Source organism: Bidens hawaiensis, unplaced genomic scaffold (genome assembly GCF_021521415.1).
Source record: "Bidens hawaiensis isolate Kalapana, Puna unplaced genomic scaffold, B.hawaiensis_p1.1 tig00033212_1, whole genome shotgun sequence".
Lineage (NCBI taxonomy): Eukaryota > Viridiplantae > Streptophyta > Magnoliopsida > Asterales > Asteraceae > Bidens > Bidens hawaiensis.
The window spans coordinates 155,696-179,184 of record NW_027495690.1 but is presented as its reverse complement, the minus strand read 5'-3'; the positions used below and the strand labels follow the sequence as shown (position 1 = coordinate 179,184).

Sequence of the window (23,489 nt, the reverse complement as noted above, 5' to 3'; positions counted from 1 at the left end):
GACTTTATACTTGGGATGATTACAATTTAGCCCCTCTACTTATTAACGAGTTTTCAAACACCATAGAATACAGGGCCATATACTCCAGTTCTGAATTTACAATAACAGACGCCAGTGTCAGGTGTTGAGAAGACGCAAATAAGTAGACTTTGCTGTGCTCAACCAAAACTTCAAGTGTCGCACACTCGGTCTGTGAAATATCAAGTAACACACATCAGGTACTGATTCAGTGTTGCAATAATTCCCCCGAAAACTACCCAACTTGGTATCTCACCGAACATAAGTAAAGAACAAGAAGTATGCAACTAAACATGTCTCCCTGTTAACGCCACTTCATAGCCAGGATTATTATTTCCAAAATACATCGCTACTTTGTCTTATAAAGCGCAGAGTATGACAACTTTAAGAAACCAGAGCACCATTTTGATCTTAATCTATTAAGGCCAATCAGAAAACTAGGAAGACAAACTTTACCTGTTACAACTGATCCTTGAATATCGTTATACATGGAGTCATTTACAACAAATTTTATTAACTTAGTCACCAGTTATTCTTATTTACTGCACACTTCAGAAAATACAACTATAACAAATTATAGATCAACGCCCTCATCAAGTCCTTTAGAACCGATCATCACATTTGAATCTATTTGTTTGTCAAATTTCTTTTTTCTTCGATCTTCAAACTCATTAAATCCTTCCATCTGACAGTAAATGCTGTTTGTTTAGACCATTTAATTTTGTGGCTTAAACTGAGTATTCGGAACTCAAAGATTACCTGTTGAAATTGATCCATTGATATTGGATTACCATGCAATGAAATATTCTGTAGAGTCTTGCATTCTTTCAATAAACTTGGAGGAATCTGTAACGAAAAAGATGCATCGAAACAAATTCTTTTTCATTCGAAGATTATTACTTTGCAAGAAAGCTACCTGTTTCAGATTGTTATGGTCTAAGCACAGTGATTTCAGATGAACGAGACTGCAAACCGAAGTAGGAAGTTCTTCAATGGAATTTTCTGAACGAAAACAAACTATAAGACTTTGAAAGTACAGCTGGCATAAAGATATATAACATAAAGCGAAACGACGAATACCATTTGCTTGTAGTTCTTCTAAAGAAAAGCAGCTCCCAATAGAATCTGGAAGAGCCTTTAGTTTATTATTTGACACGTTTAGTAGCAACAACTGTAAAAATATTTAAATTGAATGTTACAACAAAGATATGCAATACAAGTGAATAACAATGACATTTGAAATATATGTAGTTAACATTCAAATAAAGAATGTTATAGTGAGTTACTTACATTGCGCAAGCTTCCTAGGGTTTCAGGCAGGCTGGTTAAAAGGTTTCCAGATATGGATAACCTCTCAAGTCTCACCAGCTGACCAACTGAACCACAGAGCATTAAGAAAGTGCAATTTGCATATGTTTGTATTATCAGTTAGTAAATGTTGCAGAAGTCGCCAGGGGCTGGGCCACTACCATGTCGGTCGACTGGGGAGTTGTGAGTATTCGGCCTAGGCGGAGAGTACTCAAGTACTCGGACATCGTAAATTGTAAAGAAATTACATTTTGGGAATTATATATATGTCAAATATCATAAGTTACTCATATTTATAACAAAATATGTGAATATCAACATAAATCAAAAGGCTACATATTAAAATACTATTGTATTGTTTCTAAAAAAATATTCATTCTGTAATATTATAAGCATATAGTAATAATTTAATTCCCGTCTTTCACGATATCTCCATGAAAAACAGCGAAAATCCAACAATTGCAGGTGAAAAACAACGAAAATTGGTGCAAAACAGCAAAAATCCAACAAGTACCAGTGAAAAAACAACGAAAATAGATGAAAAAAAAACAGCAAAAATCCAACAAGTACCAGTGAAAAAACAACAAAAATAGATGAAAAAAAAACAGCAAAAATCCAACTTGATCAAGTTATCCGAGTTTAACCGTCTAGCTCCCGACTCAGAGTTGAAGAAAATCACCTCGGCACCCTACCGAGCAGCGAATACTCGCTGAGTACTCAGCCGACAAGACCGTTTCTTACAACATTTTACAAGTTTATGTTTTAATTAGTGACACAAATACAAAATACCTTCATCAGGAAAGGTGGTGAGTCGATTCCCATCAAGCATGATGAACTTTATAGACTGAAGCTTCCCGATATTCATTGGAAGACGCTCGATTACGTTATTTGCCAAAATCTGAACATAAAGTGCCACAATACCAAACATGTAACTTTTAAATGACATAAAAAACTACAGAACTGACAAGTTGTAAGAAAATACAGATATAATGATGAAAATATGCAGTTTATACCAGCCTCTGTATATTCATTAGCTTGTTGATCTCCTCTGGGACATCAACTGCAATAGCAACAAGAAGTAAATAACTGGAGCCTAGAACATGATTAACTAAGAAAATTAGAGTAAATGATATCCCAAAAAGAATTCATTACCTAATTTATTATGTGTTAGATCAAGTGTCCGTACAGATTTTCCCAGGTCCAGCACTTCATCTGGAAATGACTGATACACCGATCACACCAAATCAATATCATAGTTATCAAATGCGATAAGCGCTCGAAAGCGTTGAGGCTGGGCCTAGCGCCCAGGCGATAAGCGCAAAAAAATCGCCCGATTTTTTTAAAAAAAGCGCACATTAAAAAACATTTTTTTTAACTAAAATAGAACATCTTAATAAGAAAACATACATGCATTCTTGAAATAGTTCATAGAACAACCATAAACCAAAACATGAAGTACCAAGTACATCTTAATAATTAGAAAAACCTAATCAGTAACACATTTATCATTATATTCAGTAACTCAACAACTCTATAAGCATTCATTTTAACTGTCAAGAACAACAATTTGATCCATCCACAATTGAAGCATTAACACATCTATCATAATATCCAGATTTCCAAATATTAAAAAACTAAAACCTAATCACAAATTCTGAATATTGTAATCATTTAGTAACTGAAGTCAAATGATATTTAATACGCATGGGAAGGTTGGGAACAGATTACGGTGCTTTAATAGTGGAGTTTTAGGTACTGCTAGAGAATAGGAACAGGTTGTTTAAATGATATTTAATAAGCATGGGAAGGTTGGGAACATATTGTGGCGCTTTAAATATCTGAGCCATGCAACTCGCAATTAATGCGCCTGGCGCTTTGAATGCGCTTAAGCACAAAAAGCGTTCGATTTTAACAACTATGATCAATATATTGAGCATAGGGCTGTAAATGATCCAAACATTCGGCGAACTATTCGGTGGGAAGTTCGTTTATTAATATATGAACAAACATGAACAAGAAATTTCATTCGATTAACTAAATGAACGAACTGAGGCCATGTTCGTTCAATTGTGTTCGTAAACGTTCGATAAGGTGTATGTTTAAGCCCGTTTATATTCGTTAATGCTTGCTTATTTATATTGTTCATTAAAAGTTTTTTTTTTTTATGTTTTTTTATTGATGTCTCTAACTTTATCATATAAATTTAAACAAAACTATTAACCATTTAACAAAAATACATACGAGTATTAAGTGCCCTAGATTTAAACATCAGTAAACCTAATGGTTTAATTCCACCTAATCAATACATAATTGAAGAGCACATAAACTACCTCTTTCTGTTCAATTAACCAAATCGGAAGATAAAAATAAACATAGTTAATTAAATATTAATAATATTAATATCTACAGTAAAGTAAAAAAGAGTGTACGTGCCTTTAATTTACCGTCTTGTAAGGCTACAATGCCAGTGGCTTGCCATCTGGACAACCGGCTGGCTTTGGAGCCGGCTCCCTTGCTAGCGAAACATCCCATTTTCCGGCTAGACTTTAATCGGCTAAATAAAATTAAATAAACAAGGTGGAGTTGTTGTTTGACTTTTTAGATCAGTGATGTGTGGCCCCCACGGCGCGCCAACGTAACGCAATATATAACCGAATGCTATCGTAGGTGTTACAACTTATGTTAAATTCAATTTTAGTTGTTGCTAAAATTGTACTAAGTTTTGTTGTGTATTAGCGGGTATAGGTGGGGAAAAAAACCAGTTAACCGAACTGACTCGAAAACCGAACCAGTTTGAAATCGATTATATAGAAACCGGTTTGGAACTGATTGAAACCGTAGCTTCGGAACCGGTTTGTAATTTTCTCCATCAAAATCAGTTCCAAACCGGTTAATCGAACCGAAACCGAACAAAAAGCGGCCAAACCCCGAACCAAAACTGATCGTACATTCGTACCTGGTAAAAACCTGTTTCAACCCACCGAAACCAATCATAAACAGGTTTTGACTTTTATTGACCAACCCGAACCGGTTTCAACCTAAAATGGTTTTGAGTTTCAACCTAAATTGTACACATCTCAAGTTTATATAACTCAAAAGAATTCTTTACAAGCATGTTTTTTTTTTAAATTACATGATGTTATAGTTGACTAAGATTACTTAAACTTGACCAACATTCTGGTAGCTGGCCCACCTATGATGAAAAACTTATTAACATGTAACCAAATTAATATATTATATAATCTTAAAATATAAACCGAATGTTATATTAAAGTTGTTTTTATGGTTTTGATTAATGTTAAACATGGTTTGATATCTTTTAGGGCATATCACAAATTTATTTTCTGGGTTACGCGAGATAACTTTTGTAAATAAACATTTTCTTTGTTTTATGGATTTTTATTCAATACAAGTCAGGTTCGGAATTTTTATCTACGTAACTTAACTTTGTGACTCACAACATTATATTTATAACCGTTGTAAACATTATTTTATGTTTTATACAAATATTGAATCCCTGCTATACCAAAATGTTTTTTTTTCCTAATTTTAACCAAACCGAACCAAATTGAATTTGAACTAATCAAATATATGATAACCAAACTGATCGGTAAGCAGTAAGGTAAAACTCAAAGCAACACAACACAACACAACAAGGTACCTCTTGATTGATACAAATTTATTCTGGTTTATAACTCAATCAAACAAGTCCTAATGTTAAAACTCACATTTTAATCATTTCATCAAGTGCCAATACAACCCGGTCTCTGAACTTTGGGATGTCAGCTACTAGCAAACCCGCCCAGGTCAAGTTAAGTGTCGCTTCCAATAGGCGTTCGTCTCTTCTAAGCCCTTCATATTGCCAAACCCTTAGCTCATGCCGATACATGTCCTCAATAAGATGTCCTATGCCACCAGACTTAACGAACTCGTTATATTCAACATAGAAAAAAATAAATTCTTTTAGATGAGGGAACACAGGGACGATATCAAATGGACCCGCGAGAGTAATGAGTGATTTCATCAGTCTCAAGGGATGTAGACGCTTATATTGCTCGCATACACTTGGCTCGTCTTCTTCCTTGGAAAACACAATGTAGGGAGCGTCTGCTATAGAGTCGATAGTAAAAGATTTCACACGCAAACGTTGGTTGCATAACGGTAGGGGACTTATGTTTTTCATTACGAAAATCGTGTCCTCAGTCGCTTGCATCTTTGTCCATAATGGTGGTCCTCCAAACAGAATAACCTATGTATATATCTTAGGACTTTAGTACTATGTTGTAGAGTTAAGGATGATGCAACTATGCAAGTACTATATATGTATATGCTAAATGAAATGATTACCTTAGCCATCACATAATCTGCTGTAGGATTTTCAGCTTGAACACATCTACTAAGTAAGCCATTAATGTGTTGGTGTTGTTCAGGATTGGTGTGTGTCAGTATATGCTCACAATTTACAAGTTTCAAACATTTTGGTTGGATAGCAGCAGCATAGATTTGTTTGCACCTACATATGTATACATGTTAACCAACAAAAGTGTGACAAAAGAGTGGTAGGAACAAATTGTAAAATAATATTAAAAAACACTCATAATATAATACTTATATTAACAACATTTGAAAATGTATATTTGTGTTTAAATTAATAAAAAAAATATATATAGTTTATAAAACTAGCTATGACGTTAAAAAAATTGACAAAAGAATCAACTTACACGGCAGTCGTACGAGCCCAGTCTCGTATGTCACCACTTGACATCACCATCAAGGTTATGATGGTTGTTAACACTTCTGAAGGCAGGTCCAACATGTGTGCCATCTTTGTTGTCTATAAAAATGATCATTTTATCATATAGAAAAAATCATAATGTCACGATGGTATGGACAAGTAAAATGATAGATCATATGCAATGTAATGCTTCATAGTAGTTTGGTATAAACATTATTATATGTTTTTGAAATTTGGTATAAATATAATCAAGATAAATATTTATATTTTATTGAAAAGCTAATCTCTACTTTTTAAAAAATATTATTTATTTGCTAAGATTATTTTATTTAATATTTTTATAACTAAATTAGCAAACTCCCGTTGGATAAAGGTACGGTGTGCCTATATCCTACCCTCCCCAGATCCTACTTATAGCTTTGCTGTTTGTGGGACTTAATTGAGTATGATTGATTGATTGATTGATTGATAACTAAATCAGCAAACTATCATCGACAGTTAAAAAAAAAAATCAACTAACTATATCCGTCAGTACTTACTCTCAAATTCTGTTGGGAGTAAAAATAATATAAAGCTGTCATACAACTACATTAAAAATATGTAGAAAGATATTTTAATTATAAAACCCTAAAATTATATACATCAAATAAGATACATAAGTTAATAATAGTTTTATTTTTTTGCAATGCAATAAAATGTTGTAATTAGAAAAGGAAGTTTATTTTCTGAAAAAAAAAAGTATTTATACAAATTAATTTTTTATATTTGAAGACAAAAAGCAAATTATAAAGTTTTGATTCATAATTAGTGCTATAACTTTTTTTTCTCCATAAAATCAACAATAAGAACTATAAGAAAATACAAATGTGTCTGTCATTGTTAAAAGTATAATCATGATTGGATTTTTTTATAATAATTTGTTTTAAAGAGTTAATACCAATTTTTACCCCCAAAATGTTAACATGTATCGGCATATATGATTTGTAACTGACAACTAGACTGAATTTGAAACACTAGTCCTATAATCCCCAATTTAGATTTTGTTATAAACCCTAGCATTGTGACATCTCTAATTTTGAAACTTAGTTGTCCTAAAAATCATACTTAACCCAACAATTGTTTTATTAAACGTTATTTCAATCTATGTATAATCGATTGCGCTATTCAAAACTGTGGATTCCTAGTTGATATGAATTTCATAAAGTATTAATTATGAATGTGTAAAATTTCCTAAGCAAAAATGGTAGATAAACATACAATAAAAAAATCCGTTGTATTGTGTCGTCAAGAGTGCCGTTTTGAGCTTTATAAAATTTAATAAAAAAAGTGTATAGAAAAACTCACCAGAATTAACAACTTAGAAAATGCCAAAGTAAGAGTGAAGACGGTCGGTGAAGCTTCGTTACTTATTCGGACAATGAATGGAATTTATAGAAGGTTGGATTTTCCTTGATTAGGAAGAAGTTTAGCGAACGACGTCGTTTTTAACAACATTAAGTATGCTTAACAAAAATAATTATAGTTGAAATGTATGAACTACATTATGTTGGAAATTTTGGACGAATAATAATATATATTAGCATTTGTTACTAACAAATGAATTGCTAATGTGTCCAAAAAGTAAAGACGAATGCGATATCGATACCATAAAGCGTGTAGTTGAGAACTTACACATCGGTGAAATAAGAAATTTGTTTGTCCCACATTAGTAAAATGATAAACTTTGAGTTGCTTATAAGTGAGTGAACTCACAATATTATATTCATACTATACACAATCAGTGACATTAGCAAGGGTGAGAAACACCCGACACAGGCTCATGACATCACTGAGAGCCGCCTTAGTAATTTGGTTGTCAACACAAAAACACAACCACCAAATCAGTCACGACACACTCACACACATCTGATGGTTCCTACAATGCCACACACACTAGACCAGAACTCGATTCGGTTTAGTTCAGTTTCAACTCTTTCGATCCCGGCTAACGTTTCAACTACGGTTCGGGTGCTCATGCATTATATACCACTTCAGTTGTACCCGGGATCACATAGATGACCCCCGGGATCACATAGATGACCCAGAATCTGTTCAAAGGAACCTCATTTTAACATAAATTGTCGGCATAACCCAAACCCTGGGTGTTGCTCCACTTTCCTTTCTTTTAAATCTACGTCTCCTCCACTGTTCATGGTATACGATTCCTTCCTTCTCTCTCTTTAATTTGCTCATATCCTAATTATTATTATTATTATTATTATTGTTCAACAGAAACATACATACATACGATTGCAGGTCTATGTTTATTTAGTTACAATTATTATTATTATTATTATATGATTCTTCAATATATTGCATAAGGTTAATTAAGTTATGTTTTTAGGGTTTCAATTTCATGTCTTATACTTACTTACTTACTGCTGTTGACCACATCATTTTGAATCAATTTGCTTTACGAGTTTTTATGGAAGTATTTATCTTAGACTTATTTAGTGATTTGTAGTCTTTGAGATCCTTACCTCTATTCTTATTTTGCCTTCACTCTAGTGTCACGTACATCGCCGCAATATTAAAACTCATTAAAATTCAAACGAATTTACGCGAAGAAGAAAGAGAGATTTGGATCAAAAAGAAAACAAAGCAAAAAGGATTGAAGAGAAGAGGAGTCCATTGCAGAGGTAGGTAAGTAGTTATTTTCTTCCTCACACACCTTGATAGATTGCTAAATAAATGGGTTTTAATAATTCGATTTCTATGTAGTTAATGGTCGGTCAGTCGGTCGGTCTTCTTAGATATATCATAAAACAGTATTCTTAGATAAATTTCAACATATACAAAAATCACACGACTCCTATGCTTTAATTTTATATAATTTTATAGAACATGTTGCTGTGCGTATGTATTTGTGGTTGTTGATCATCATATTAACTAAGACTTGACACTTTTTATATTAATTATAACTATAAGTCTGCTTCAATGATTGTATTGCAGTTAGTAGCATATACATATGAAAAACTGAATATTTTGATGCAAAGAAAATAGGCTTGCCTGCCTGCCACTTTATATATTGTAATCGTTTGGTTTGGTTTGGGATTAATAGAAAGAAAATCTCTGCATATTATTACCCAAAACCAATAATAATTCCTTACTACTGATGCTGATGCTGGCTCTTTCTTTTTCAGCAAATTAATATGGAGGCAAAGGAAGATTCCCGTTTGAATAATGAAGCTTCTTCTTGTAATGACAATTCTGAAGATGGTATGTGTGTTGCTGCACTTTTACTTAACTTTATTTCACATTCACTTTGTTTTCTATGACTATTGTTGAGTGGTGTCTTGGGAATATGAGCAGACTGGGAAGCTGTTGCAGATCGCACTCCTGATGAGTTGCTAGTCGATATATCCACACTCACACTTGAACAACAACAACAAGAAGAAGATAACAATGTTATAGCTCCTGTAAGGCGGCGTGGAAGGGGCACCTTCACGTATCAAAAGCACGCCCTCTATAGTGATCGACACTCTGCCGAGGCTAATTCTACAAATCAACAAGTGCCTCCTACTTCTCAAGGACATGATGAACAAACAAGAGAATGTAGGTTCTTGATATCTTTAAAATTTAGATTTCTTATTGTCTACCTTAACTCATTAGCTGCTAAATGGAGTAATTCCGTCTTAAGGCTCTACTTTTATTGTATTATGTTAAATCAGGCACCGTAGTTGTCAATAGCGAAAATAGTGCTCGCCATAGCGCGCTTCATAGCGTACAGGTCTTTTCCCAATATATGATGTTTAGCACCTTAATAGCGTGATATAGCAATGCTTAGGGTTTTTGTCTTTTTTTCTTTTTTGAAATATCAAAAACCTGATTTTTAGTCATTAAAATCGATTAAACAGCACCAAACTCAACCAGTTCCGCCGTAAAAAGTAAAAACTCAATTTTGTGAATGAAACCCCTATTTATTTAAAAGAATATTCTAATATCTTATCACTAAACATCAAATAGCGCCCGCTATTTCATCGCCATCGCTACATAGCGTATAGGTAGGCTGTCGCTATTGACTGCTATTGGCAACTATGCCAGACACTTAGTTTTAGGTCATGTTTGGGATTGAGTTTGAAAAATGCTTATTGGCTTTTCCAAAAAGCCATTTTAAAAAGCCAGGATTTGGGGCTTTTGGAAAACTGCTTTTAACCCTCTCAAAAAGCTAAAATAAAAAAAATATTTTTATGATTGCCAAACACATTTTAACTTATTGGCTTTTTGAAAACACCAATAAGCCAATAAGCATTTTTCAAACTCAATCCCAAACATGCTCTTAGTCATTAGCCAGTTGTCTTAAATGCTCTGTAGTAGTGACAATTTTAAGGGATCTTTTGGATCCATGTTAATAGACAATGAAAAAAAATATGTATTTATATAAAACCTTTATCAAAGAAAGTATGTTATTTACATTGGGAATACAATAAAACTGAAAGCAATTATCTTGAACATGTGTGTAGGTCACATGAATGCATTGTAAATTTTTGACTGTTTTGATATTATTGGTAAATCAACAATTTTTTAATATTTTGTCCAGATTATCAAAAGTTAAGTTAGTGGCATGATAAGTCTTTAGACCCCTATGTATGGTGTTTATGTGTACCTACTATGTGTTCTCGATAAGCTTTTTTCTTTCATCAGCATGCTTCACACAACCACAACATTGTTACATGTGGCATTGTGACAGAGGTTTACTATATTGACATAACTGTCATATATCCTGTATGTTCATGTAGAACTACATGATCTTGTTTACTCGTATGCTTTATATGAAAGTAATGAAAATATGAGAGTTCATTGTTGATTAGTTTTTGAGTCTATAGCTTTAATCAAGTTCCTTTTCAATTACCTACATCAATTGGTCTGTTTCCTGTGAAGCTTTTATGGGATTTGGACCTATGAAGTATGAACAGTTAATTCATCAACTACAGGCTTGTAGACTTTAAGATCTGGTTCATCCTCGTTGGTCATGGCATCTTGATTCTTGTATCTATAGTGAAGTTTTTTCTGCATAAATTTCATGCCAAATTCCATGTTTAAAACATCTTGGAAACTAGATTCGATGGGTTTGTAAATGTTAAACAACTAAATACTAGATAAGTGTTTACTTTTGATCGTTTTATCGAAAAATGGATACATAGCAATCAGTAATGGACTAATGGAGCTAAGTGTTGTCTGTCAGTTCTGCTATGAAGTAGCAAAATCTGATATATATATATTTTTTTCGGTTTTTGTTAGTGAAATACGGCACACGCCATGCTCTTGTTTTGGAAGATTTTCAACCGAGTATGACTACAAGTGGGCTGGAGAACATGTTGGAGAAGTTTAACTATCGCGATGTAGTCATACGCTGGATCAATGATACCACTGCACTTGCTGTCTTTAGAACACCAGCAATTGGTAACTTCATATCCAACACACATTATTATTATTATTATTATTATTATTATTATTATTATTATTATTATTATTATTATTATTATTATTATTATTATTATTATTATTATTATTATTATTATTATTATTATGTTTAAACTCTAAATAAAATGATTGGTATGTGGTATACTGCAGCTCTTGAGGCATGTAACTCGATCAAGTGTCCGTTTACAGTTCGTGTGCTTGGTGAGAGTGATCTACTCCTAAACTCCATTCCAGAAAAAGGTAACATGCCAAGTAAATATATTTGATTTAAAAATTTGTCTGTGTGTGTGTGACTGTGTGTGTACATATATATATAGAGAGAGAGAGATGCAGCGAAGGAGGAAGGGGAGGTGTAACTGCGTAAACTACATATTATATATATATATATATAGTTGCTTACAATACTATGAAAAAAAAATTGATTGGTTGGTAGTAGTTTTCTCGGTTTTTTTGTAACTTTGTGGTTATTGGAGGTTGGCAACCACCATACTCAGTTTTTATTTTGGTTTGGTGATTGTGAATCTAGTGAGTGTGAATAACCATTTTTCTAAACCGAAATGGAACGTTTGTTGGCATACAGATTTGGAACCACCACGACAAAGGCCCAAAACATCAGCAAGAACTGCGCAAAGGCTAATTGCTCATGGGATGGGAATGAAGTTGCCTTCCACAAGTTTTGGGCAGAAAGAACTCAAGGAACAAGAAGAGGCGCGTAGGCAGCGCATCATTTCCAGGCAGAATCTTAAACACGATGCGTGGGGAGAAGACTAAACACAACATATAACTGTTTTGACCATTTATGAACGATCAACAATAGTCGTTTAAATTTTTCAAAAAAGGCTTCTCTTGATCTATTTGTGTGTTTGGTTTTGATTTTCATTGTTTTACTTGATGTGGAAATGTACCAATAACATATTGCCTCGCGGCCCAATGACGAATTAGTATTATTCAGGCTTGCCAAATTGCATCTATGTATAATAAAACCATATTTGTTTAATAATGTAGAACGTTAACAGTAAAACCATTAGCTGCCCGGTTACATTCAGTTTTTTTACACTTGGGACTCGTGATTTCATTTACAACCAGGCGCATCAAAGTTTGGAAACTGCACAAACTTGATAGATAAAGGAGCGATGGTAACCGGAGACTCCACTTTCACCATTGTTGGTTTGAAGCTTGGGAGATCACCATTTTTGGCTACCTCTAATGGAACTCCATTTAAAACCATTGTTTTGCTTTGAATATTTCCATGTCGAGGTGTTAAGTGGTATTCCTCACGCGACAAATTTTCATCTGTTGATTTTGTTCCAACCCACGAAACCGCTGTCTTGAGACCATGAACAAATGCTGTCTTACTTTGTAAGTGTTGAGTTGTACGTAGATTAATGTTCAGGATGTTGTGAACATCGAGTGTGAAATGAGTTCGGTTGCTTAGATTGATCAAAAGCAAAGTTATACCTGGCTGCAACAATTATACAACATATAAAGAACACTTATTATGAACTTATGATTATTTAGAGCCAAAATAAACTTACTTTCCCTTTTGAACAATGAGCATACGTGCGCAAATGTGGCGCAATGTTTACTCTATCAACTGCAAGAACTCCGGTTCCCATAAGCCGGTCCCACAGAAGTGCACTGCTTGAGTGAAACAAGACGATCATATTTTAACCAAGTATTTTAAAATAAACAAAAAATAGTCGGCGTATAAAGATCATTGCCTGTAATAATCAGGGTTAGGCATTAATGTCGTTTTGTTTAGGAGACCATAATTCCCGCCTATTAACGTTTGTCGGCAATATACTTTTGTGTGATACTTGGCTGCCATTCCAAGCTGATCTAAGTACCTATGATTATTTAAAATATTCTGAACTGTTTGACTTAGAGGTCAACCATGAAAGTCAAACCAGACCATGAAAGTTTATAAAGAGATGATTACCAGAAGCTATCTACAAAAGTGTCTGAAACATGAAGACCGCCACTGTTGTAGGCCCCACCAGACTCCCCGATCCAAGCAGATGCCCACGGACCATCCGTGTTAATCGTTTGTTGAAGACCAGTAAACGTCACCGATGCTCGACTCAAAAAATGAGGATCCAAAATCTTTTTTACCAAATTTTTATCAACACCTGTCGAAACAAAAAAAAATGTGCAGTTGACTTTTAAGAGTCAAACCTAGTACTTTTCTGATTCAAAGCTAGCATATAGTCTATCGAAACGTTATTAACTTATTATCTATATTCCTTCAAAAAGTAATGATTTTTGTTAATCTTGAAGTTGAAAATGAACTCGTTTGACACTCAAAGGTCAAAGATAAAAAACCAACATCAGTAGTTTGACTTTGACCAAAACAGAACAAACCTGGGCCAAGATTATACATATGGTGTGTCATTACATTGACAATTTCCGACCCCGAAATTTGAAGAAGCGTAGCAAACCACTGTTTATCAAAAAACCCTCCCGGTGCCACGAGTAATGGTTTTGGCTTTAATCGCCTGTATGAATTGTCGATTATACCCCTGAGTTCAATCAAATCACTCCCATACTGATCAGCATCTACCATTGCACCAATCCCCTTACCACTTAACTCATTACCTGCAACCGTTAACTCGTTAACGTTCATAAAAGTTAAGTTGATTAATAACTAATAAGCATCAACAAAACATACCGAACTCCCATGAATCGATCCGATACCCTTTCGAAACCGTATATTTTATAAAATCATCAGCATTACTTGAATTCCAATCTCCACCCCAAACACCCTTCTTAATTTGATGTCGCCCGTTGAGTGCGTTAAGACCAAATGTCACAAGTGCTCTACAAATGTAACATTTTATTTTTTAACACTATAGTGTCAACTTGAATTAATTTATGAACAGAATCATGACGATTTAAATTTTACCTTGTTTTGTTAAAGAACTGATTTAATTCATCCCATCGACTCATACGAAGACACCCTTTAGAAAAGCCGAACAACCCCCCTTTCATTTTTGTAAACGGGCGGCAAGGTCCCGAATAACTACCAACCTTATACAATACTTGGTCTTGTAACGAACCACCAACTCGTATTCTCAAACGTTTAAAAGCTGTTGAAAACCATTTAAAACATTTTATTTTTAGTAAACTTGAGTTACTTGAAATTTTAACTCGAAACAACAACAAACCTTGAACCGCTTTGGCTAGGAACGGGTGCGATAAATCCTGAAAATATTAAATTGTAAAATTGTAAAACTATTGTTAACACTTACTATACATGTTTTAAATGGGCAGTTATATCATGCAATAAACACTAATGTCATGCAAAAAAAACTTATGTTAAGAAAATTATAATATTTTTGTGACATAAACATAAACACAAAAATGATTACAAGATTCAAAGCAGAAGAAGATCCCCATGGACACCGGTGGTAATCACACTTATTATTCGGCCACCAGTCGATAGTGGCGCAAATGTAATTCGCATCCGTGTGAGCTATCGGTATACTCGCATTAATCACAACATACGACTCTTCAACATTTTGTGCCAATACCATAGAAACTGATGCTAGGATAATAATTAAGGAAGTGCAAAACTCCATTAATAATAGATCAACTAAAACCTTCTTCTACCTGTGAAAAATGATTAGCTTATAATCAAAATTCAAATTAAAAAAAAAAGAAGTTGGTTAGGTGAAAATATTAGGTGTTCCTAAACAAACTTTTGTATCAACCAACCCAACTGAATATTAGCAATAATAAATAATAATGATAATATTAATAATAATAATGAAAATTCAGGTGTTTCTTGTTTATAATGTTTTTTTTTGTTATTGTATAAACCCTAAAAGTAGAAGCAAAGGTATATACTTGACTTAAACGAAACATACTACTTAAAAAATAAATCCTAAAAAATAAAACAAATTAAGAAACATAGAGACATAAAGTAACCTGAGAAAGTGATTGAAGTAGTTAAAAGGATGGATGTTACTTCTATGTTGTTTCATAGTACTAAGTTTCAGTTTTATGTGTCGGATGAGCTGTGTTTACATATGCATGACATGACACCACATGTTTTCATGTCATAATAAACCTTCACCGCTTCACACTGGGCGTGTTCATGAGGGAATATTTTTATTTGGTAAAGATTGAAGGCAGGTATTATTATGTGATATGCCTTACCATATAATATATTATACTTTATGTTTACTAAAATGGAATTAAGATTTTCAATCTTTTATTGTGTTATATATTTTACATACATACCTATATTGTCAAACTCATTTATTACAACTTATCAACCGGTATACGATAAGTGTGACACGTGTACAACTTGATTATAATATGTAAATCGGTTCCAACATGTTAACGCTATTGACTCGTCGAATTGTCGATTGCAATTCAGGGATGTGTCACTTGTTTATTTATTTACTTTTTTATTACAGTTTAAAATTAGCATTGGGTTTAAACGAACCGATAGATAAAAGAAAATTGGCTCGGATTACTAAAACATGGGTTTAAAAGATATAACACATAAAAATATCGGGCTAATGGGCCTAATTCGTGTTTTATATAAATTTAGTTAGAGTTGGTTTCAAAAGTTTGTGGAGGGCAAACATAAAATTATGCAATTAAGATAATAATATTAAATGAAAAAAATTAAGAAGGGCAAACCCCTTTGTCATTTCTACTTTGGTGAGGTAATAAGGTGGTTAGGGTGTGTAATAAGAGGTTAAGGGTCCTCCATAGTAGGGTTGTTCACGAGTCAAGACTGATTCGAGCCAGGGTAATTTCGAGCTCGGGCTCGTATTTAAACGAGACAGCTCAGCTAAGGCTCTAGCTTGATTTTGAAGTTAAACGAGATTAAGATTGAGCCAACGAGCCGAGCCTAGGTCGCTTTTGGCTCGGTTACAAAAATGAGCCAACTTAGCTCAGGATATTTCAAATTAAGTTTTTTAGCTAGTTTTATTCGAACTTTTATCAAGCGAGTCACGGGCTCAAGCTTCGAGCCTCGAGCTTTTAAACAGCCCTACCCCATAGTGTAGAAATATTTAGCAGAGAAAAAACCAAGAGTGGGCCCACCTCTAAATAAACCTCCTATTTATAGAAGTCTTTTAAGTCCTAAGTCCTAACCCTATGTCAACCTTGACTTGGGCTTAGAAATAATATGCCTACATGTGTAGGCCTAACTTATTGGGCTCTGGCCTGGTTATGATTTGTTTGTGAGGATATTACATCATAAATACTCACTCCGTCCCATTATAAGTGTCATAGTTTGACTTTTCAAGTCTTTCTTTTGCAATCTTGACCATAAATATTTTTGTTTGTGTCATTCAATGTAAAATACATTTAAAACCCAATCCATTCATATATTTTACATCAAGTATTATATAACACAAACAAAAATATTGTCGGTCAAAGTTAAACAAGAAAGACTTGAAAAATCAAACTAAGACACTTATAATGGGACGGAGGGAGTAGTTAAGAAGTTACGAATCAAATTAACCTAAACACACTAGACTATTTCGTACACCTAATTAAGTTGCAGCCACTAGTTTAAACATACATTAAAACACCCCCCTAATTAAATTTACGGAATGCTATAAGCTTGGGCTTTTGACATAATGCGGACTTTACTCATACATGATTAGTGTATATTTTGGAGACAAATTCAAAAAATAAATGAACTTTTAAAAATGTTTGTTAAATAATAGTTTTTGATGTCTAACTCAAATACTGGGTTTAAAAAGGCAAAAACTGAACATAGTTCATTAATAACTTGTTGAACGGTAGTCGGTAGAGGTGGAAACCTCTTTGATGGGAAGTCTTGGGTTCAATCCCAAGCAAAGTGGAAATTTGTTGTAATTTAGGAAGGAGCAGGAAATAGAGATAGATGTAATATTTGCTGTAAAAAATACGGAGTAATAAAATTAAAAAAATAACTTGTTGAACGGTCTATATTTACTTTCTATTCAAGTCTCCATTAGAACATCTTCAACGAGTGTATGTTGCCTTCGTGGTGCTTAGGTGGTGACAAATGCAACGATATAGGAGATCTGTCCATGCGAAGGACGCCCGTATTGATAATTTAATTTTTGTTGGTTGTTAAAAAAAATAATTTCCTATTACCAATTTCCTTGAAATAAAAGAAAATAAAAAACTTTTTTAAGATTTAAATGAAAATCAAGTAGCATTGTGTAAAAGCTAGGAAAACTTTTGAAAAAGGTTAGATCGATGGCTTTGTACTCCTGCAAGACATTATATTATATTATAATGTAAGATAAGATACTTTGCCTCCCTACATTACATACACCATTCATGATCTCAATATTAATCTTATCAAACAAAAACTTGATTTGCTTAATTTGCTATATATCCATGCACGTGACACGTTCTTAACATTCTAACTCAAAACACACCTACAATGACTTCCATTTTAGGGTTTCTTCATCATACAAAACCCCCTCTTCCTCCATAATAATATTGTCGTGTCTTAGTTCATAATTGTTCGTTTTCGTGCCCAATATTAAGATCTTTTTCTACGGATCATAAGAATGGAGAGTCATGTGATCAAACAAAGAAGGTAATGCATGATCTTCATTTTGTAACTTTTTTATAGTTAATAAAAATAAAAATAAGTTCTAATTTCTTCATTTAGGGGTTCATTCGCGGAGTCTGGAACATGGGGCAACAAGGAGTCCTCAAGAGGTAGGTTTAATTTTTTTTTATGATTTTAGATCTAAATATAAGGATTTCTTGATTTGTATCGCGATTAAATTAGCAAGAAGACTAGAATTTGAGGTTGAAATTAAATTAAGTGCAACTGAACATGAAGTTGATTTTTATTTGTTTGCATGCAGATTATACGAAATCACACGATAATGATTTCATCAACAGCGAACATGTTACTGCCATAGCTGCAGCCGCATTTGCTGTTCATTCATTCGAGGAAAAAATGAACGCTCAGCATCATAAAAAGGAAAAATCTAGGGAAGAAGGTAATGATAGTTATCATAATTCATAGATTAGAGAGTATATATGCATTTGGTTTCTTGCTTCTTTTAGTTTATATTTGCATGAATAAATATATTCTTAATCTATATGAAAAAAATATAAAAAAAATTAAAATGAAGCATTTTTTTTTCAAGTGTTTTTAATGTCTATTTCTAATTTACATTTAAGGTCTGATTTATCTCATTTCATGTTAAAAGTAAATGATGTTAATTGCATAACGTTAACGGTAAATCATGAATATTATTATTTATACAAAAATATAATCTACATTTTCTCAAGACTCCAGATATAAACACATGTAAATTGGCAAATTACCTAAGAACAGAAAAACGTAATTCATTCCAATAACCTCTTTTGTTATATTAGTTGCTTCCATGAGGACCAGAATGAGTCAGGGCGATAAAGCTCCATCGTTCGCAAGACCGAGTAAGCCTAGAGATCAACCATATGCTAATAGAAACTTAAGCATACATGGAAGTGGAAATCCCAAACTTGATGCTTGGGAGAAAGCTGAGTTGCTAAAGATTCAAAGACGGTAATTAAAAAAGTTACATTATTTTGAACAATTGTTACATGAATATTTATCTTTCATCAATGTTGCTAAAATGACATAATTAATTCCCAGATACGATAAGAGTAACCTAACAATTCTTGAATGGGAGAATGAGAAGAAAATAAGGGCTAAACGAGGAGTGGAACAAAAAAAGGTTTGACCGTGTATCAGTTCTTACCTCTTTTTACTTTCTTTTACTTTATGAGAAATGACGAGAATGTCATCTTACTGATCAAAGTGAACATTTTGTTCATATGAACGGGGCTTACCCAAATGTCTACCACAAATATGATGAATCCATCTAAATCTACTTGAAAATCATTATCCTACGGTCACGCCACAAGTTAATATCCCATTGAGATGCCCCGATTTCTTAAATAAAATTGTAGAACACTAGAACCAATGGGAGTCCTTTTTGCGTCCCACTAGGATTTTTTAGGTGTTATGATGAGATTCTCTTTGTCTTCCGACAAGAATTTTCTTGTCTTCCGATGGGATTTAACTCATCTTCTAACGAGATTTTTTTTGCTTTCATCATGATTCTTTTTACTTCTGCCAAGATTTTTTTGTTGGCATCCGTGAAGACATTTTTAACGTGCGACAGAATCTTGTTGGTTTAAAAATCTCGTCGAGCGATGAATATTAAGTAGATAGGTTGACTGGATTCCGGGTGGACATTTTGAGAAAAGTTTGTCAAATGAATATTTTGTTAAATTTAACTGGTAACATACTAAAATGGACTTTTTGGTCGTTTTCCCATTTTATACACTGTAAAAATCGACGATTTGGAGTATATATCTTTTGGTGATTTGTAACAGAAAGAATTGGATCAAAGAAGATTGGTCAGTTGGCAACATTACCAGAACAAGCTAGCGAGAATCGAACATGTAGCAGGAGGAGCAAGGTCACAGGCTGAAAAGAATAAAAGGAAAGAAGAACAAAAGATAAAAGAGCGAGCAAAGGAGATGAGATCACTTGAAGTTTCATCTCCAAAATATTGCTTCTTATGCTAATTTAAACTTTGAATCTACATGTGTTAACTTGGTTTCTAAGAATTATGTGCATGGTGTTAGCATCCAAGAATTATATTTGACAACTTTATAATATTATTGAAAGTTGAAAAGTTTGAAAGCCAAGAAATCTTAGTTTCTAAGTTATTATAATTGGTTGTTGATTGCAAATAATGTTACAAACATATTAAAGTTATATTACGTTTTGCAACAATAAAATTGCTAGGAACTTTTAGGTACGTAAACTATAAAGTTCAATAAAAGAACCTTTTCAAGGAACATACTCTACAAAAACTTGCTTGTGTTTGTACTATATATATATAGTATTTGATATCATAAGCTACAACTAACAAGGATTGTAAACCCTTCGACCCTTTAATATCTTCGAAGTTCTTTGTAACGCTGTAAAGTTTGCATAACCTATCATGCCATTTCATAAGTTCTTCACTGACAATATGGGGTGGTAAAAGTCAAATCAGTCTTAAACCATTTTGGCGAGCTAATTATAACCAAAGAAGAATCCAACTAAACATTCACAAAAGTTGTAAGGCGTGGAGAACACAATATTCAAAACTATTCTGATTTTCATCACCTAGATACTTTATATACTAATAAAAAGTTGGCAAGGTATTATGTATTATTTGTCACAAAGGTTAAGTCAAAACATGAATAACTTGATAGCTCAAGCTCGTAGAATTTAGCGTTAGAGCATTCGTTATGTCTACGAGATTTCTAGCTTGTTCTATCTTAACAGTTTTGGGACAGAGAACGCATCCATGTCTCGGTTGGAGGCTTCGATGCATATTTGTAAACTGTAACTTCGATTTTGTAAAAGCTTTTAATGATAACGTTTATTTTGAAGTAATTAACATTTATAAATATTTATGATTTCATAAAAACAACTCAAGGGACAATCACTCTATATTATATGTGATTAATATTTCTTTTAAGATATGTTACACATTTGTTAAGAATAACGTGATTTAGGGCTTACTGGCGTGTTCATATGATGAATACGACCGCATAGCAGGACACGACATGTATAATCATGAGGGGCCATGATGATGAATTTGAAAACGATGATGATAATGATTATGATGATGATTTGTATTTACGAGGATAATGATTATAATTGATATTAGTAATACTATGAATAGGAATACTTTTATTTAAAACAATAGTTAGTTATGGTTTTAAAAATTAACATATTAATAATAAATAATATATGTTTTAGACAAAATTAAAGAAAACATTATTATTTACGTTTACATAAAACTGCATGCTCTAGCCTCTATCTTTACAAATCATGCTTAACATCTTTTATTGTTTACTTTTAATAAAAGATTTAAGTCCTCTACATTAACTACCATTAAAAACATTCTTTACGTGTAGTATGGCTCAAGCGATGTGGAGTGAGGTTGCTCAATGGTGTAAGGTTCCTCATCCACTTTTGTTTTCCTTTCGGGATGTTTTGGATCTATACAAATCTGCACCCATGTCCTCGGAGAAAACGAAGGCCGTCTATGCGGTGTGCTTAGTTGCAACTTGGTGCTTGTGGAAAAGGAGAAATTTATTGGTTCATGATGGGGGTCGGATCGACATAGCCGGAATTGTGGAAGAAATAAAAATAATGTGTTTCTTGTGGGTGAAGAATAAAGGGAGGCGAAATAATCTTACGTGGGATAAATGGCATTGTTTTAGTTTTTAGCGGTGTCGTTTGGTATTTCATAGTTGGTGTGGGTGTTGGATTGTTTCTAGCATGTTGTATGTTTGTAAACTTTTCTAGCTTCTTGCTAGAGTTTTGTAATGAATTTGTTGGTCTTTCAAAAAAAAACATTCTTTACCCTTACGTACACCTAAAAAACCAAATCTTTAATTTACATAATTGTTTTTCTTTCTCTGTTTTTTTTTCTTTTAGTTTATAGATTATTGAAACCAATTAATTAGTTAATTAAATTAAAAATATAATTATAAAATTTTTACATTATATTTGTTTTGGTTTGCTTATTTTAGTTATTTACGTTTTGTAAATATTGTATATTTAAAACATATTAAATACTTATTTTAGGGGTATAATTTAAGTTTTGTATTTATTTTATTTACAAAACAAATTAAATATTTATTAAATACTTATAGGGTCATTTAATAATTTAAAGTATTATAATTGCACTTGAGTCATAATGTTATTATAGCATAATCTTCAGCCACATATATAATAATCTATATGCATTTTTGTAAATCTAGGATCGTTTATAAATTTATTTTATATAATTGATTTATTTGATTGTGATGAATAGTTAAAAAATTAAAATAAAAAATAAAAGATAAAAGATAAAAGAGCTACGACTACGCTAAACATGAATTATCAATGGTTAAAAACCCAAGCTACCTCAACATGGCCTTCACTTATCATTATCTAACCCTTCATCAACTTATGTAATTCATTGATTGATGATCAAGAAATTGGCTAATGCATGTTATGAGATTTTCCGTTTATCTACTTCTACCAAGACCAAATCGCCCAACTCCTTACTCTAGAACTACGTGGATAAGATGATGAAAAAGGTTCGACAATGGTGGTGTGACGATGTGGTGCATGAGGTTAAGGAATTGGTGCAACGTCTGATGCCAATAAGTTATGATGTAATATAATTGATTCGTTACTACTATTAATCGTTAGAAAATATGAAATTTAATCATTAAAATAGTATGAAAGTTTATAAACAAAAAAGATTTTTTCTTGTTTATTCTTTTTGCCTTAGGATGAATAGCATTGTCGCGTTGTCGCGTGTATGATTTTGAAGAAAGCAATATTGCACGTAACTATTGAAGCAAACACAATGAGCTTAGGCCGGTCCATATAGCCCTACAATTTGTTAACATAATTGTAGTTTATTGAAACATTGCCAACCAATGACCTTCATTGGTGTCACATCTTGTCCACTGTTCAAAAATCTTGTTCATGACTTTGGTGTCACCCTGGACCTTAGCATTCATTCTTCCCGTTCATATCTCATTCAATGCTTTCTTTGAGTATATGTACGTGTTATTTAGCCGACACAACACACGCGTGTAATGCTCAATCAATAGCTATCTTCGATTCGTATTATCTTAAATGAGTGTTTGTAAACCAAATTCTAAACTGATACAAGGAATTTTAAAGAAGAAAAAATAATGTTGGGATTAATTAAATAAGAAAAAAAATAATGTTAGTATTATATGAGGAAAAAATAAAGGTTTATAAAAATACCCTCAAATCATGTGACTTGCACGTGGAATAAGGTTATCAAAACTAACCGTGTTAAGTTACTAGATTAAAATGTAACAAAAATAAAACTAAATGACTAAAAAAGATTTAAAAATATATATATTGGACTGAGAATGAGATTTTGAGCAAACTACGGTGACTAAA

At 32.9% G+C, this 23,489-nt stretch overlaps 4 protein-coding genes across 5 annotated transcripts; 2 read left to right on the top strand and 2 right to left on the bottom strand.

The window, feature by feature from the left end:
• Positions 1-452: 452 nt before the first annotated feature.
• On the bottom strand, positions 453-3,860 carry LOC143584637 (plant intracellular Ras-group-related LRR protein 7-like). Its single transcript, XM_077066648.1, has 9 exons — positions 3,760-3,860; positions 2,479-2,548; positions 2,340-2,386; positions 2,116-2,224; positions 1,309-1,394; positions 1,099-1,189; positions 935-1,020; positions 778-864; positions 453-703 (listed from the first exon to the last, which is right to left on the bottom strand). Exons 1-9 carry the CDS (start codon positions 3,856-3,858, stop codon positions 593-595), a joined length of 786 nt encoding a protein of 261 aa, XP_076922763.1. The 5' UTR covers positions 3,859-3,860; the 3' UTR covers positions 453-592.
• Positions 3,861-8,640: 4,780 nt separating this feature from the next.
• Positions 8,641-12,403, top strand: LOC143584636 (uncharacterized). Of its 2 annotated transcripts, none has more exons than XM_077066646.1 (6): positions 8,641-8,743; positions 9,244-9,319; positions 9,413-9,655; positions 11,342-11,503; positions 11,675-11,764; positions 12,105-12,403. In XM_077066646.1, exons 2-6 carry the CDS (start codon positions 9,253-9,255, stop codon positions 12,293-12,295), a joined length of 753 nt encoding a protein of 250 aa, XP_076922761.1. In that variant the 5' UTR covers positions 8,641-8,743; positions 9,244-9,252; the 3' UTR covers positions 12,296-12,403. The 2 variants fall into 2 exon arrangements, with proteins under 2 accessions (XP_076922761.1, XP_076922762.1); XM_077066647.1 differs by having other exon boundaries at positions 8,693-8,739.
• Positions 12,404-12,553: 150 nt separating this feature from the next.
• LOC143584635 (heparanase-like protein 1) lies at positions 12,554-15,341 on the bottom strand. The gene is made up of 9 exons (XM_077066645.1): positions 14,893-15,341; positions 14,689-14,725; positions 14,427-14,610; positions 14,193-14,341; positions 13,886-14,119; positions 13,464-13,653; positions 13,246-13,371; positions 13,060-13,162; positions 12,554-12,986 (listed from the first exon to the last, which is right to left on the bottom strand). Exons 1-9 carry the CDS (start codon positions 15,100-15,102, stop codon positions 12,597-12,599), a joined length of 1,623 nt encoding a protein of 540 aa, XP_076922760.1. The 5' UTR covers positions 15,103-15,341; the 3' UTR covers positions 12,554-12,596.
• Positions 15,342-18,219: 2,878 nt separating this feature from the next.
• LOC143584634 (uncharacterized) lies at positions 18,220-20,404 on the top strand. The gene is made up of 4 exons (XM_077066644.1): positions 18,220-18,498; positions 18,881-19,049; positions 19,140-19,221; positions 19,886-20,404. Exons 1-4 carry the CDS (start codon positions 18,330-18,332, stop codon positions 20,078-20,080), a joined length of 615 nt encoding a protein of 204 aa, XP_076922759.1. The 5' UTR covers positions 18,220-18,329; the 3' UTR covers positions 20,081-20,404.
• Positions 20,405-23,489: the final 3,085 nt, after the last annotated feature.

What these genes read in the sequence shown, in the direction of transcription:
- LOC143584637 (XM_077066648.1), bottom strand. Translation starts at nt 3,858, where the DNA reads ATGGGATGTTTCGCTAGCAAGGGAGCCGGCTCCAAAGCCAGCCGGTTG. An exon ending in TACAAGACGGTAAATTAAAG is followed by an intron (nt 2,549 to 3,759) that starts GCACGTACACTC and finishes TCGGTGTATCAG; the next exon opens with TCATTTCCAGATGAAGTGCT. An exon ending in ACCATAACAATCTGAAACAG is followed by an intron (nt 865 to 934) that starts GTAGCTTTCTTG and finishes TTTTCGTTACAG; the next exon opens with ATTCCTCCAAGTTTATTGAA.
- LOC143584636 (XM_077066646.1), top strand. Translation starts at nt 9,253, where the DNA reads ATGGAGGCAAAGGAAGATTCCCGTTTGAATAATGAAGCTTCTTCTTGT. An exon ending in TAATGACAATTCTGAAGATG is followed by an intron (nt 9,320 to 9,412) that starts GTATGTGTGTTG and finishes GAATATGAGCAG; the next exon opens with ACTGGGAAGCTGTTGCAGAT. An exon ending in CTTTAGAACACCAGCAATTG is followed by an intron (nt 11,504 to 11,674) that starts GTAACTTCATAT and finishes GGTATACTGCAG; the next exon opens with CTCTTGAGGCATGTAACTCG.
- LOC143584635 (XM_077066645.1), bottom strand. Translation starts at nt 15,102, where the DNA reads ATGGAGTTTTGCACTTCCTTAATTATTATCCTAGCATCAGTTTCTATG. An exon ending in GATCGATTCATGGGAGTTCG is followed by an intron (nt 14,120 to 14,192) that starts GTATGTTTTGTT and finishes TAACGGTTGCAG; the next exon opens with GTAATGAGTTAAGTGGTAAG. An exon ending in ACTTTTGTAGATAGCTTCTG is followed by an intron (nt 13,372 to 13,463) that starts GTAATCATCTCT and finishes AAATAATCATAG; the next exon opens with GTACTTAGATCAGCTTGGAA.
- LOC143584634 (XM_077066644.1), top strand. Translation starts at nt 18,330, where the DNA reads ATGAAGTTGATTTTTATTTGTTTGCATGCAGATTATACGAAATCACAC. An exon ending in GGAAAAATCTAGGGAAGAAG is followed by an intron (nt 18,499 to 18,880) that starts GTAATGATAGTT and finishes TTGTTATATTAG; the next exon opens with TTGCTTCCATGAGGACCAGA. An exon ending in TTGCTAAAGATTCAAAGACG is followed by an intron (nt 19,050 to 19,139) that starts GTAATTAAAAAA and finishes ATTAATTCCCAG; the next exon opens with ATACGATAAGAGTAACCTAA.